Below are 13,375 nucleotides of genomic sequence, written 5' to 3'. Positions count from 1 at the left end.
GTGAATTGGTGGGATGGGGTTATGCTGTTTAGGCCAAGGTTACAAACACAACTCTTGATTTGTTCCTTCATCTGATAGTAAATAGCATCTTTCCAATAATAATGTGCTTGCGATAAAGTAATATATATCTCTGGAAGGGCTGCAGCTATAAATTAAGGAAAGAAGGGTAAGTTTGTGATTGTATTCTGTGAGACCCAATATGGTGTGGTAATTAAGAGTGTTGGCCTGGGAACCTAAGTGATCCCCAGTTTTAGTCCCCACTTGGCCATGAAGCTCACTGGGTGATTTATGGGCCAGCCACTCACTCTCAGCTTAATCTAACTCACAGGGTTCTTGTTATGAAGATAAAATGGAGCTATGTAAGCCACCTTGCCTTCCTCACAAAAGGTAGAAAGATTGGGTACAAATGCAGTGTAACAGTGATGATGATGGTGGCAGTGGTGGTGCTAAACCTTGGGGAAGTGTTCAGTTCATAGGGGGATCCTATCATTGAGTGCCCTCCAAACTCTCCTGTCCTTAACAGCCCTGCTCCACTCTTTCTTTGCTCTGTAAACTCAAGATTGCAGCTTCCTTTAGGGAATCAATCCATCTCATATTTGCTCTTCCTTTTACTTTTCTTCATTGGACTTTTCCTAGCATGATTGTCTTCTCCAGTGAGTCTTGCCTTCTTACGATCTGCCCAAAGTACAATATGCTCAGTTTCATCACATTTGCTCCAGAAAGTCCTGGCTTGAAGTCCACAGCACATCACCTGATTTATAAGGATTTAATAGTGACCCTGCATGGTCAATGTAGTGGTGTCCATTTCGACTTTAACTAGAAAAACCTGAGATTGCACAAAGAAGGGACGCAACATGTGGCCAGTTAGCATTAGATCACCAGCTCAAGGTTTTCTCTTCTCAAGACCTGGCAGGAGTACTTGATCTCAGTCAACAAACCAGTTCTAGCTGTTTTTATCTTCATCTTTTGTAAAGCAAATGTGTCTTGATTGTCCATTCAAGACCAGCCCATCCCAAAATACTGGGCATTACAACAGGAATAATTCACAACAGTATATTGTTGCTGGGAAAAATCTTTCTCTGCTCCTTCCCCCAACACCCCCAGCTACTGTAAGAATTACAGCTAGGCTCAGAAGGAGAAGAATATGGGAGACGCAGGTGGTGGTATCATAATCTTTACTAATCAAAAATTCAGGTGCTTCATCCCTGCAAGCATCGTCTCCATTGTTGCCATCCCTGGGTCTGCCAGTCCGGAAGGGCTGCCCAGCCATGGCATAGATCTTTGAATGTCCTGTAGATGCATTTCTTTTGCCGACTACATATGCTCAGTGCCAAGATAATCCAGATTGTGCTTCTCACAAGCAGTTCCAGTTTTAATTCCTTGTATATTTTCTTCAAATTTGATAGTCATGGCATGCAAGGTCCAATGCATGACATTGAAGTTACACCATTGCCCATGAGAAATTGTTTTCTGCCACCTCTTCTGGCTTCTGAGTGCAGAATGCATTAGCCATGTACTTTTAAGTTTATCTTTATAGCTGTTAAACAGGGAGGGGAAATGAAGGGGGGAAATCCCAGGTGACTGCACTTGAGAATTCCTACAACTTTGGGCTATTGTAACAGCCTTCTGAGCCTCAGTTAGCTTTTTAGGCTGGCAAGAGGCAGCTGCAGTAATAATGGACAGTTTATGAAACCATTTCTTCTGTCATGCAAATAAGTTCATTTCAGCCACCTACAGGCAACCCACAGCCCAGCCACTTTTCCCTGCTTCTTTCTAAAAGCAAAGAAATGGATCACTGAGGGAGTGGGAAGGAGACTTTAGCCTCACCCCCTGCAGTAATCTTGAGCAGCATAATGAGTAAGATGCTCTTTCCCCCTAGCCATCTTGACTTTCTGCAAGGAGGCTCTTACCTCCCCACCTCCAGCAGTGTTCATCAACATTATTGTTTCCTTGCCATTCTTGGCACTGGGGAAGCAGTGGTGTTTCTCAGGATCGCTGGAGGATGAGAGGTTAAAGGCTCCTTCCCTCTTCCCCCAGTGATCTTAACCAGCATCACCTTTTCTTTGCTACTGGTAGGTGGGCAGCAGGGCTACGTGGATGGGCTGTGGGTTGCCCATCAGTGGCTTAAATAAACACACATGGCTCCATCCACCTCACCCAGCAATCCTAATTAAGGATTTCAGATCTTGATCTTGAATAGGATGACCGGCTTAGTGGGGAGGGTGTGAATAACTATGTGTGTGAGAGAGGCAGAGAGACAAAGGTGGGAAACATGGAGAGAGAGAGTCCTAGTCTCTCACCAACTGCTGCCCTTCCTACTATCAACCCTGTTTTCTCACCTGTAATCCTTGTCTTCAAAAATCATTCCTGGTCCAAGCAATGAACTTAATCTTAATCTTAAGTTACAGGGCAATACTTCTGTATAGAAAGCCTGACCTGAATTGTGTATAAAAGAAGCCACTGGGGTGTGAATTTCCCCATGGGGTTTTATAGGATTGTTGGTGGCTTGTCAAGTTCTGCAACAGTGCAGCCTCACCATGTTCACATGTAACTAGAAGGTATGGCACATCCCCACCAGGCCCCAAATATTCAAAGTGGCAGTGGCCACAACAAGAAGTCCCACAGGGAAATTCACCCATGGCTAGATTCTACTATCCTGTGAGCTAGTTTTGTATTCACCTTCACCTTCTGTATTATTCACCTTCTGTAATATTACACATATGTAGATGTGGAAAAAAGTAAAGCAACCAAAAGTACACATTTCCCTCATAGACTAAAGTGGGAAGATTTGCACATTTTGAGGGGGTTCTATATTTGGGGATTGTACATTTTTGGGAATGGTGCAAAATGCAATTCTATCAAGGAACAGATGATGCCTGATTTTCAGGTGCCTGAAAATCTCCAAAACATGGATGGAACAGATTTTACAATCCTCATCCATGGTAGTTTCTTGTTACATGTGAACCAGGCCTCTGTCTGAACTGATTGTGTGGATTTAGCCTTTGGGTGTTTGGAATCTCTCTTCTGCTAGGAAATGTACCAGTCTAATGGGAATAATAGGATCATGCTCAGACTTTCATCAATCACACCTTATCTCTCCCCCATATGCAGCTTGCAAAGAGGCTGACTTGCCAGGTATCATCAACACATCCCCTTGAAGTCTTGTTGACTTCATTGGAGGTAGGGTGCAGTGATAGTTCTTCTATTTTGGTCTCGTAAATACATTTGATTCCTTGCATCTTGACTAAGCACATTTTTACTGAAGGGGCATGAATTTTGTCTATGAAACTTGTTCACTTTTCCCTTCTCCCTGGCTTCTTCTGATGTTGCTTGCTGAAATTCAGCTGGTGGAATCAGATCCTATTTGACTTCTGGCTATTCTCTTCATAAGCATGAGAATCATCAAGTCAGAACTTTTGGAGATGGAAGCTGCTGTTCTAATTCATATTTCTGATTAATGTGTACAGAGTTATTTTAAGCAAACAAACTAGGGGAAGGCAGTGGTAATAAGGTCATTAATTGTTCTAATCATTGTGTGAGATAAGGTGTCCATTGACAAAGTTTTCACCCCAGACCTTTAGTACATTCTACAGCTGAACAGGAATTCATTACCGTAAAATATCAAAATTGTACTTTTCAGGATGAACTCATCAATGTTTTGAAAGTTCGGCTATCCTTTAGGGTAACTTTAACCATTAATGTTAATGTCAACCTTTTGACTCACTACAGTGAACACTTGTTGAATGGGCAGTCTGAATGACAATTTTGCCACATACCTGCACCTTGCTGCTGACACAGGTGGCAAAGCTAACTGTGGACAAGGGAGCTCAGTCCAGGATAATTCTGCCCTCTGTATTATCTCCTTAGTATTATGTGACAAGGAAGATTGCTCTGTGTATAAAACACCCAGTCAGAGTGGCATATTTCTGTCCTCTGCTCTCCATGTGATGAAGATTAGCTTCTTGCCAAATGGTAACATGACCACTAATTACTTGGTTTGGTGGTCATCTTACGCATTTTCACTCTAATTGCCATTCTAATATTATTAAGGACATGATTGAATGGTGCTAGACATATTCTGGAGACCCAGAGGGCAAGTTGAAGCTCCAGCTCCAACCTCTGAAATGCTTCTGAAGTTGGAGCTGGGACTCTGAGTTTGGAGTGCCCTCCAGCCACCCCTGGAGCCAGCCACACCTTGGCTGTGACTTCAGGTTGCAAGACTGACTTCAGAGACAGAGTTTTGTGTGCAGGAAGGGGAAGACACAAGTGCTGTTGGCAATAACCTGGCAGCACTTCTGCCTCCTCGCTTTACATGCTGAGCAAAATACTTTAACAGCTGGGATTGGCTGTCTACCTGTTATGCAGGGCTGGAGAAGCACAGAAGTGATGTTTACCTCCATATTCTTTCTGCCCTGCATAGGATTCCCATAGTCCTATGAGTTTGGAGATTTCTGGTCAGTTTCATTGGAATGCACTCCCAGTGCCATTCCCAGTCCTTTTAGGAAGGAGGAATTGAAGAGCAGATTGTTCTTTGTATGTCCAGCATGCAGGAAGCAGCAAATAGCGGAAGTTCCTCACATGGTGTGTGTGTTAAATTGAGCTGTTCTGTTTGTTTCTTAATGGGCTCTTGAGAATGTTTCACTGTTAATAAATCTGGCTATGCTGGATTAAGGATCAGACAAAGAGGACAGCTCTACATTTTCTCTTTTTGTCCGTTCTCTTCTTTCCAAACAAACAGAATGTACACAACCAGTCACCACTTAATTCCTGAGGGTCATAATTAACATTTTTATCATTGCTCAAGACATAAATTTCATTTGCTGATCCATTTTCACTAATAAATCTGAGGGAGTTCTACTATATTTGGCAATGCCAGTTTGATAATGTTTAGTAGAAATTGGCAAGACACCCAATTAAAAGAAATATCCCTGTTTAGATATATATTGGCTTTATTTATGTAGAGACAAAAGCTGGGCATAAGTCCAGAACAATCGAGACATCCTAAAGTTCCACTGAAATCTACGTAATTGCTTAACTGTGCTCTTTGTTGCTTTATGTACCATAGATTCAAGAAGTTTCTTCTTCTTTTCCCCTCTGAATTGTGCTCATTTTCACCTACCCTTTGCACTCCTATAAGAATGACACCCTTATTCCAAGATAGTGACACCCCCTCATTTTGACAAAATAAGGGATGAGATGGGACTTTTAGATGTAATCTGATTTTCCCCAAACAAATGCCCTTCAGATGTGTTGGACTGCTGTTCTCATCACCCCCAAGCCAGCATGCCAAATTGTATATGTTGGGAATTGAAGTCTAGATGGGGAAGACACCAGGCTGGATAAGACTGAAAAGCTGCTTTAATGCAGCTAAGGCTTAAATGTGTTGCCTCATATACATGGCCTGGCTTCCCAGATGCTTCCACATCCAGAACATGTGCCATGTCATAATGTTCCAAGTGTTCCAGAGCTTTTCACTGCCCTGATCCTTGTCCTCATTCCTGTTATATCCCTGCCTGCAATCTTTGTTCCTCCACCAGAAATGGCCACAACAGTGAACTGCTCCACCAATACTTCCTTAGAATATCTGTAGGTCACTACCTTTGTCTCTTGCTTGAAGTTCATCCTCAAAACTTAGTGTTCAGTGACACCTTATGGCTTAATTCCTTGAGTTTGCCTTTCAGACTGAAAATGATGCCTAAGTATGTTTTTCTTTAGATTTACCCATTGCCTCTTCCTTTCATCTGTCAAGATCTCGATTGTGTGCTCTTTGAGGCAGATAGAGATCTCTCTGCATACGCTACTCTGTCAAGTACTCTGTACCAGAATGACACTAAATCAATAATAATTCAGTGCAGTGTTGTTGAGTTTGAATGCAGGAAAACAGGTTTAAATTCCAATGATCTAGTAGTTCACTATATGGCCTTAGGCTGACCTGCCTAACTTAATGTATGGGTTGTTGTGGAAATGAAATAAAATAAACATGTATAAGTTCTTTGGAGGAAAGAGTGGACGGAATGAATTAAACTAAATCCAAAGCCAAGATTCTGTTGCTCTTGTTATAATTATCATTACCACTGCAGTAGTATAGCTAAAAACCTTCTTGGTTTTGAATGCTCAGATTTTGCTCTTAAATTTGTGACTTGTATGAGCAAATTCAAAGATCTAAGATTCCACCATCTTTAGGTAACTGGTTGGGATGGTGTAACCCCATAAATAATTGCTTGTGAAAGCTGTGTGTGTTACAGAGTATTTACATCTGAAAAAGCATACGAGTATTCTTTGAGATGTAACAGTGCATCATGCGTGTAGACCATTCATGCTACGTGTGATTGATAAACAACTGATGGAGCATCCTGTACAAGCTCTTACATCATCTCCTAAAAGTTCCTTGTAACAGGGCTCATCTTGGCTTTGCCACCCTGAACTATTTGGTTGCTTGAGTAATCGGGTTTATTCCCCTACGTTTTAAAGAAAGAATTACCTGTCTTGAAACAAACTAAGAATATTATTGGAGGCATCCTTTCTAGGCCACAAGATCTGTAGGGCCACAAGTGGCCCACCTCCACTTGAGGTAAAAAGTGCAGCTGATACAGCTAGTGTGGAGGGTGTAGTTTATCGCAGCTGCTGGATTAGCTGATCCTTTGCTCTGGAGGATCCTCAGAGGCACTTAAGTCTTAAGACTCACCATAAGATTGCACCATTTGCCATTATGTGCAAAATCTGAGCTTTAGTCCCTATCTTTAAAGTGCAGCACCTGAAAACACTTGTTTACTATCCAGCTTCAATATCCTGGATGTGTGGAAGGTCGCTCTGTTTAAAAAATGAGGGCTTGTCATTTTATGCAAACCAGTTCTTTGCCAAAGCACTGAGCTGAGAAAAGAATGAGGGTAGACTGACCTTTGTTTTCATTAGATAGGCCCCAGCATTACATATGCTGAAAACTAAATGCTTTGCTTCTAGAGAGCCCTTTGTCACAGAGGCTGAGATGTGATGCCACTTCACAGAGGACAGTTTATCTTTTAATTTCCATTTCTCTGATACACTCATCATCCCAGCATGCTTCAGTCAGTTGTCACATAAACTTTGCATACTTTGATACTTGAGTCAAACCAATACGGATGTGTCTGCTGATCCGTTTTCCACTCGCTCTTGCCAGATATCATGTTCCCTTCCTTCAAAACGCCTCTCCTCCCTTAATTAGCAGTGTGTGGGGTTTTCCAGGAATCAGTTATGCTTTCTAGCAAAGCTGGATGGCAAACATAATTAATTCCCTCCAAGTATCTCATGAGGATATAACAATGTGACTGAAGAAACACTGTCCAAGAAATGGAAGTTTTTTACATGCTGGAGATGATCAGAGGTCACCAGCTGAGTTAGAGTGCTGTCAAAAATGACACTACTATACCTCTTGAAAAACAAAGGAATGCAGTTACAAACAAGCAGCTCCCCTCAGCCCAAAATCAGAGTTGGTACAGCAACCAGAAGGACACACTCAAACTTCAGACAGGTCTCTATCGCTCCTGTTCTCTGTTCAGATTCTGTGTGATCCTTACTTTGTATTACTCATGAGATGAGAAAGCCACACCAACCACAGTGCATTCACAGTAGAAGGGGGGGGAAAGTGCTGGAGAAAGGGTAGCAGCATGAAAAAATGTGTCCAAGAAAGGGAAAAAAGTACACACAGGATAGGTGACGTGCATACTACATAAAATAGATGGGGAAAAAGTTAGGGAAACAAAAAAGTCCAAATTGGAAATGCAGTTGAGGAATAGAAGAAAGTTGGAATTGACTAGCCAAACTGATAGCTGCAGACTTCTAGTAAACATAAGGCCTTTCTCAGCATGCCTGACTATTACGATCTATGGTTTGGGTTAGATAGGTGGTTACTAGAAAGAGGGTCCTCTGAGTGATAGCATCCTAATGATTGAACTTCACCCTAAGCAAGTGTGCCGATGCCCTTATTGTTGTCCTTTACGCGAGTTGCATCCTGTTCTCCTGGGCTATTAATGGTACTCAACCTGTCTTTTAGGATATTCCTTTACAATCTCATTGTGCTTGGCTTTTAACCTATTTGGGGGGTCTGTCCCTCCCATCCCCATTTCATAGCCACCCTGAAACTTAAAATAACTTTTAATAAATATCCATACATAAATCTATTCCTTTGAGATCAGTAAAAGACTGGACAAATTTGGAACGAGCAAGCATGAACACACTCACTGCCTCTAACATGCCCAGCTCTTCCACTTACTCCACACCCTAACGGGTGACTTCCTTGTGGGCTGTGGATTGTGACATGTGAAGCTTGACTTCTGGGTTGTTTGGGGGCTAAACAAACCAGTGGTTATAGTCCATGGTTTATTGTTTTCACTTTAAAGCAGTAATATGCAATTTGGATTCCTGGTACACCTAAACCCTTGAAATCACTCAGTATACCAAACTAGAGATGATGTTAAATGTGTCTCTGGATGTAACATGCATTTTTTAAAAAAGCCAGAAAACATCAGCTGCAATGTGATGGAAGCTACACCCAGGGGATACCTGATTGGCAGATAGCGATTTGTATCTAAATATTTGACCTGCCAAAATTACAAAATACAGCTAAAGATGAATAAACAGTAAGAACCTGTCTTTGCTACCATTAATTAATCATTCCAAATCATAGTGGCAGGTGCATTATTTCTGTGCTAAATTTTTTGAACATAAAAGGATTCCTTGGAATTAAATGAATATCTTGGGCCTTGTGAACAAACTTAAAATGCTTATCTCAGCATTAGTTATTCAGATGAAATGTAGAACATATAAACCTGGGGGCTGAGGAGGTTTTGAGCAAGAGACATGATAGCATGTTACCTTACCTGCAGAGCAGTTGTCTTTGTATACATGTGCTTGTCTGTGTCCATATCCCGTTTAGTCAATATATTCACAACCCAATCCTGTGAATGCTTACTCAACAGTAAATCCCCTTGCATTCACTGGCTCTTTCTCCTAAGTAAGCATGCATACTTAGTAAATACACACACACACACAGGATATAAACCACATGCTGTTTGAAAAGAGAAGATGTTGCAGAAAATTTATCCCGACAGCTGGAATTTTAAGTTTTACATTGCAGTGTGGGAACCATTCATGGTTTCCTATTCTGTCATAAATGAAGTGTCTAAATTTTATGGACTGGTGACTAATTACCAGTATTGACTTTCAGAAGATACCCCTTCTAAGCTGGGAACTGAAGTACTTCCCAATTTATCACTCTTACACTACATACCACACACACACACAGCCCATGTATTTTTATAACTGTAATTAGAGTTTTGCTTCAAAACAATGGAACAAGCCACTGGAGTGATTCCCATAGAAGACTTCATCATAATTGAAAGCCCATGTGGACTTTTTCAGCAAAGTTAAACATACTGCCTACTCACTTCCCAGTGCTTCTGTTCCCATATCTTAACTAGAAAAAGGCACTGTTATTTTCATGGACATGAGAATAATGCATATTCTCCATGGGAATCTGTTTGAAATCGAGGATTTTGTCTTAGGGAAATAAAGTTTCTTAGATTCAGCCTGGCAGCTGAGATTGCATGACTTTCTCAGACAGCCAGTTGCTGTGACATGAACTTGATCACAAATTGAAATTGTAGCAGTTGGACTTACCTGTTACCTTGGGGCCAATTTTGGCACAATGGCAGAACTTCTGCAAACTTTCTCTCCTCAAAGCTGCTTTTTAAACTGCTTGTCCCTGAGACCAGTTACTTCTGAGTAACTGAAGTACCTGGATATTTCATCTTCTGAGCCCCCACCCCCCTGGAGGAAAAAAAAGCCCTTAAAATACTTATGGGTGGAAAGCACAGGTGAGAGTTGGTGCCAACTGTCTATCCTGTCTGTGCAGCACTGCAGCATATCTGGAGGACACAAATCTGGGAAAGAGTGCACTAAAGAGTACTTCAGTTAATTTTACTGGTATTTAGCAAGCAACAATTTTTTTAAAAAAATCAACCCCAGAAGTACCCCGTATGAATTTTTTTAACAAATAACACCACTGAAATATTGGAGGGATGAAATTAAGGCACGCTTGATTTCATTTGTTATAAATCAAATTAATGATATATAGATGTTTTTCTTAGAATACTTGGCACTTCCCTTTATTGTTAAAATTAAAGCAAGGGGAAGGTGCTGAAAAGTCTAGATATATTAACACATTTTAGCAACCCAAAGAATTGTGAATGATATGCTGAGAAGAGCTTATCCACAACTTTGAAGCAGACAGAGTAATACTGCATTTGCAAATAGCAGCCACTCATTTTTACTACTAAATTTACAAAAAGGGAAAACTGTCATCACCACATCAGCTGAGCGAAGTACAGTGAGAGGTGATATGGAGAAGCAGGTTCCCTTATTAAGACCAAGGAGCCTTCAGCAGGAGCAGAGAGTACTGGTTGATGTGTTCTGTCCCAGTAGTAAATCAGTATGTTCCTGGCTTGTAGAGCTGGCGGCCCTGTAGTTTCTTCCTTCGGATGCTGCTACACAGGCAGAATCCCCACCAGACGTCTGCTCAGGACGCACTGTGCATGTTTGGGATCTGACAACTGTATCTTACATAGGTCATCTCCCTAGCTTGCCAGCAAGGCAGCAAACCAGTACTCCTTAAGACATGTACAGCATTGCTTTTTTGCAACTGAAGTCATTTTCCATTAAGTTCTGGCTTGGAACCTTGGAGCAGGCGATGCTCCAGAAACATAGGAGGATCCCTGACATACTGAGTCAGACCTTGCGTCCATCCAGCCCAGTACTTTTCAGCACTGCCTGGGAGCAATGTCTTTCCAGCATTTTAGGCAGGATTTTTTCCTATCCTTGGCTGGAAATGCCAAGAACGGAGTCTGGGACTCTCTGCATCCCAAGCATGTTCTCTTCTTTTGTGCTACAGCCCTTCCCCAGAGCTCAGCTGGAGCTTTTCAATTTGTCAGCTGATCCAAGTGTTTTGTTTACCTTTCAAACTGGGTCTGTATTCTGGAACCACAATCCAAATTAATTAGACACATTGGCATGCTTGATCTGAAAACAGAACATGTAACTCAAGGATCTGCACACATTCCCTTTCTCCTGGTCTCATGTGCATTCTTGTGAATGATCGTACCCTGCCAAATAGTATATTTTGAAGGAGTGAAGTACAAGAAAAGTGCCATTGAAGCAAATAAGCTGTATGTAAACTGAGAAACTCATAAATGCCATGGAGGCCTCTAGTTCCCTTCCACTTTTAACCTGGATTGTAAATGTGTGCTTTAGTGAATGTAACACAATGTGTCAGTTGTTCTAAGGATTTAGGTCCAGCAGTATTACTTACATGATGTAGAAAGGTTGGGCATGAGCTTTACTAGGTATTTCAGTCTGCAAAATTGTTCTATCAAAATGACATGATTTACCATGCCGTACTCATTTTTATTTGAAACTTTTTAGTGGTGTTTAGTGGTAAAACGCCCATGTCCTTTTGCCAAGGTTAATTTTTCAAAAGAAGCTACAAGCCAGTAAATTTGGTGCCAAGCCAGGTTCTTCCATTGTACCCTAGAACCCAGGGAAAGAGTCTTTTGAAATTGTGGAGCAGCATCAACCATACCCTGCAATGGAAGCCCTGGGTGCACATGATTGCACAAACTTACATGGTGTGCAGCCATTGATGTTTTAGAGAACATGGTTGGCGGGAGAGTACTGGGAATTGTAGGATCTATTGTCTAATCACCCATAAGATTGCACTGCAGTTAAGGGCAAAATATCTGCACAGTCTAGTAAGTCACAGAAAGGGTCACCATTCCAACTTCAGAAACGTACTTCAAGGTCAGAGCTAGGAGTCCAACCTCAGAGCGCCCTCCACCCACCCTCACCTCTGACACTGTTCCTTTTGCACTGACCACAGTTCCAGAAGACTGGCCTCAGAGCCAGAGGCTTATGGGCCTTCTAGGAGGTGCAGAAGGGAAGGCTCTGCCACAATATGGTGTGTCTGCTGGTGCCTCAGGCCGTTTTGCTCATGCACCAGGGGAAAAGAGGTAGATGATCAAAATCAGTGAACTTGTTTGTAGGACAGGAGAAGCTCTGAGACAAGGTCTGCTTCTGCACACTTTCTGCTTTTTGTGGGATGCTCATATCCTTCAAACTCGAAGGGTTACAGCAGCCACACTGGATGGCACTGCCCAAGCATTCCACAGATGGGTGTCAATTAAGAGGAATTAAGTAGTTCCCAGATCTATGTAAACTGCATAAGATGAAGATGAAATCAACATTGGAAATAATAATGCTCAAGAAATAACCTATATTTTTGCGAAGTCATTGCTCAGTATATGCACTTTTTCCAAGCACATTTTGAATGTTAATTGAAATTATTGTTGTTCTTTTATTTTTTAAAAAAACCTTATGCTTTTGGGATCACTAACCAGAAATTGTCTTCTTTTTCTCTTTCAGAAATTGAGGCCAAGGAAGCATGCGATTGGCTGCGGGCAGCAGGGTTCCCACAGTATGCCCAGCTTTATGAAGGTAAGCAAGAGTATTTCTCAAGTTGACTTTCTGTATCATTGCTTTTGTTTTTACAAACAATTTATCCCCACCATTCTTATTTCAGATAGGAAATATAATTGCATACAGGTTGATAAGAAGCAGAATCAAGCCTGCTTCAACTGTGTGCGGGCGTGTCACAGGAATGAGCTCTGTTAGTGCTGGATCCACTGCACCAGTATTATTGTCAAGACAGATTCTGGATTTTGGGAGTATGGTGGAGAAATGCTGCATCAGTCCTTCTTGTTTTGGGGCATGTATTGGATTATGGAAAGGCCGATCCCAGTAGAGGAAGACACCATGAGAAAGAGCCCCTCCTAAATTGCCTGAGTACCCCATGTCCTGTAGTTAGCAGAAAAGACTGTTGTTGTAATCAAGGCTGAATTATAAAGAAAAGGGAAAGAGGCAGCCCATCTTTAAGAACCAGCACTGACCTCATTCTCTGGTTTGGGAGCAGCAATTTCGCTGTGGAAGCAGCTGGGCTAAGAACAAACCTGTAAAGGTTGGGGAGGCAGAATTGAGGTTGACAGTGAAGAGGCTGAAGCAGGAACACTTGAGTTTTCCATTTTTCTACTGTTCTGCAGTATTCATGCACAGTGTCTTGGGATCCTGTTGGAATTTTGTTTTCTATTTAACATTGAACCAACAGGTGGTCCCCTGCTTAAAAACATTTCCAGATCCATGTCCTGAACTAAGGATGGCAGGTAATCAGTTTCTCTTGCAGAGCTGCACATTCATACACATGTGTGATGCGTGTGTTCCTTTGGAGACCATGCCATCTCTGTAACCAAGGTACCCTTGCTAGTTCTTTTGTGGCTACTGACCACTAAGAGAC

General features: G+C 41.8%; 1 protein-coding gene across 5 annotated transcripts in view; it reads left to right on the top strand.

Annotated features, from left to right (window-relative positions):
• Positions 1–13,375, top strand: part of DLC1 (DLC1 Rho GTPase activating protein) — a 313,895-nt gene that overhangs the window by 263,603 nt on the left and 36,917 nt on the right. For all 5 annotated transcript variants that reach the window (XM_044418408.1, XM_044418409.1, XM_044418405.1 and 2 more), the window contains one exon: positions 12,451–12,522. In XM_044418408.1, coding sequence (XP_044274343.1) covers positions 12,451–12,522 — 72 coding nt within the window. The remainder of the gene's footprint in view (positions 1–12,450; positions 12,523–13,375) is intronic.

This window comes from Varanus komodoensis, unplaced genomic scaffold (genome assembly GCF_004798865.1).
Source record: "Varanus komodoensis strain SLA01 unplaced genomic scaffold, ASM479886v1 scaffold9, whole genome shotgun sequence".
Classification (NCBI taxonomy): Eukaryota; Metazoa; Chordata; class Lepidosauria; order Squamata; family Varanidae; genus Varanus; species Varanus komodoensis.
This window is presented reverse-complemented; position numbering and strand designations above follow the sequence as displayed.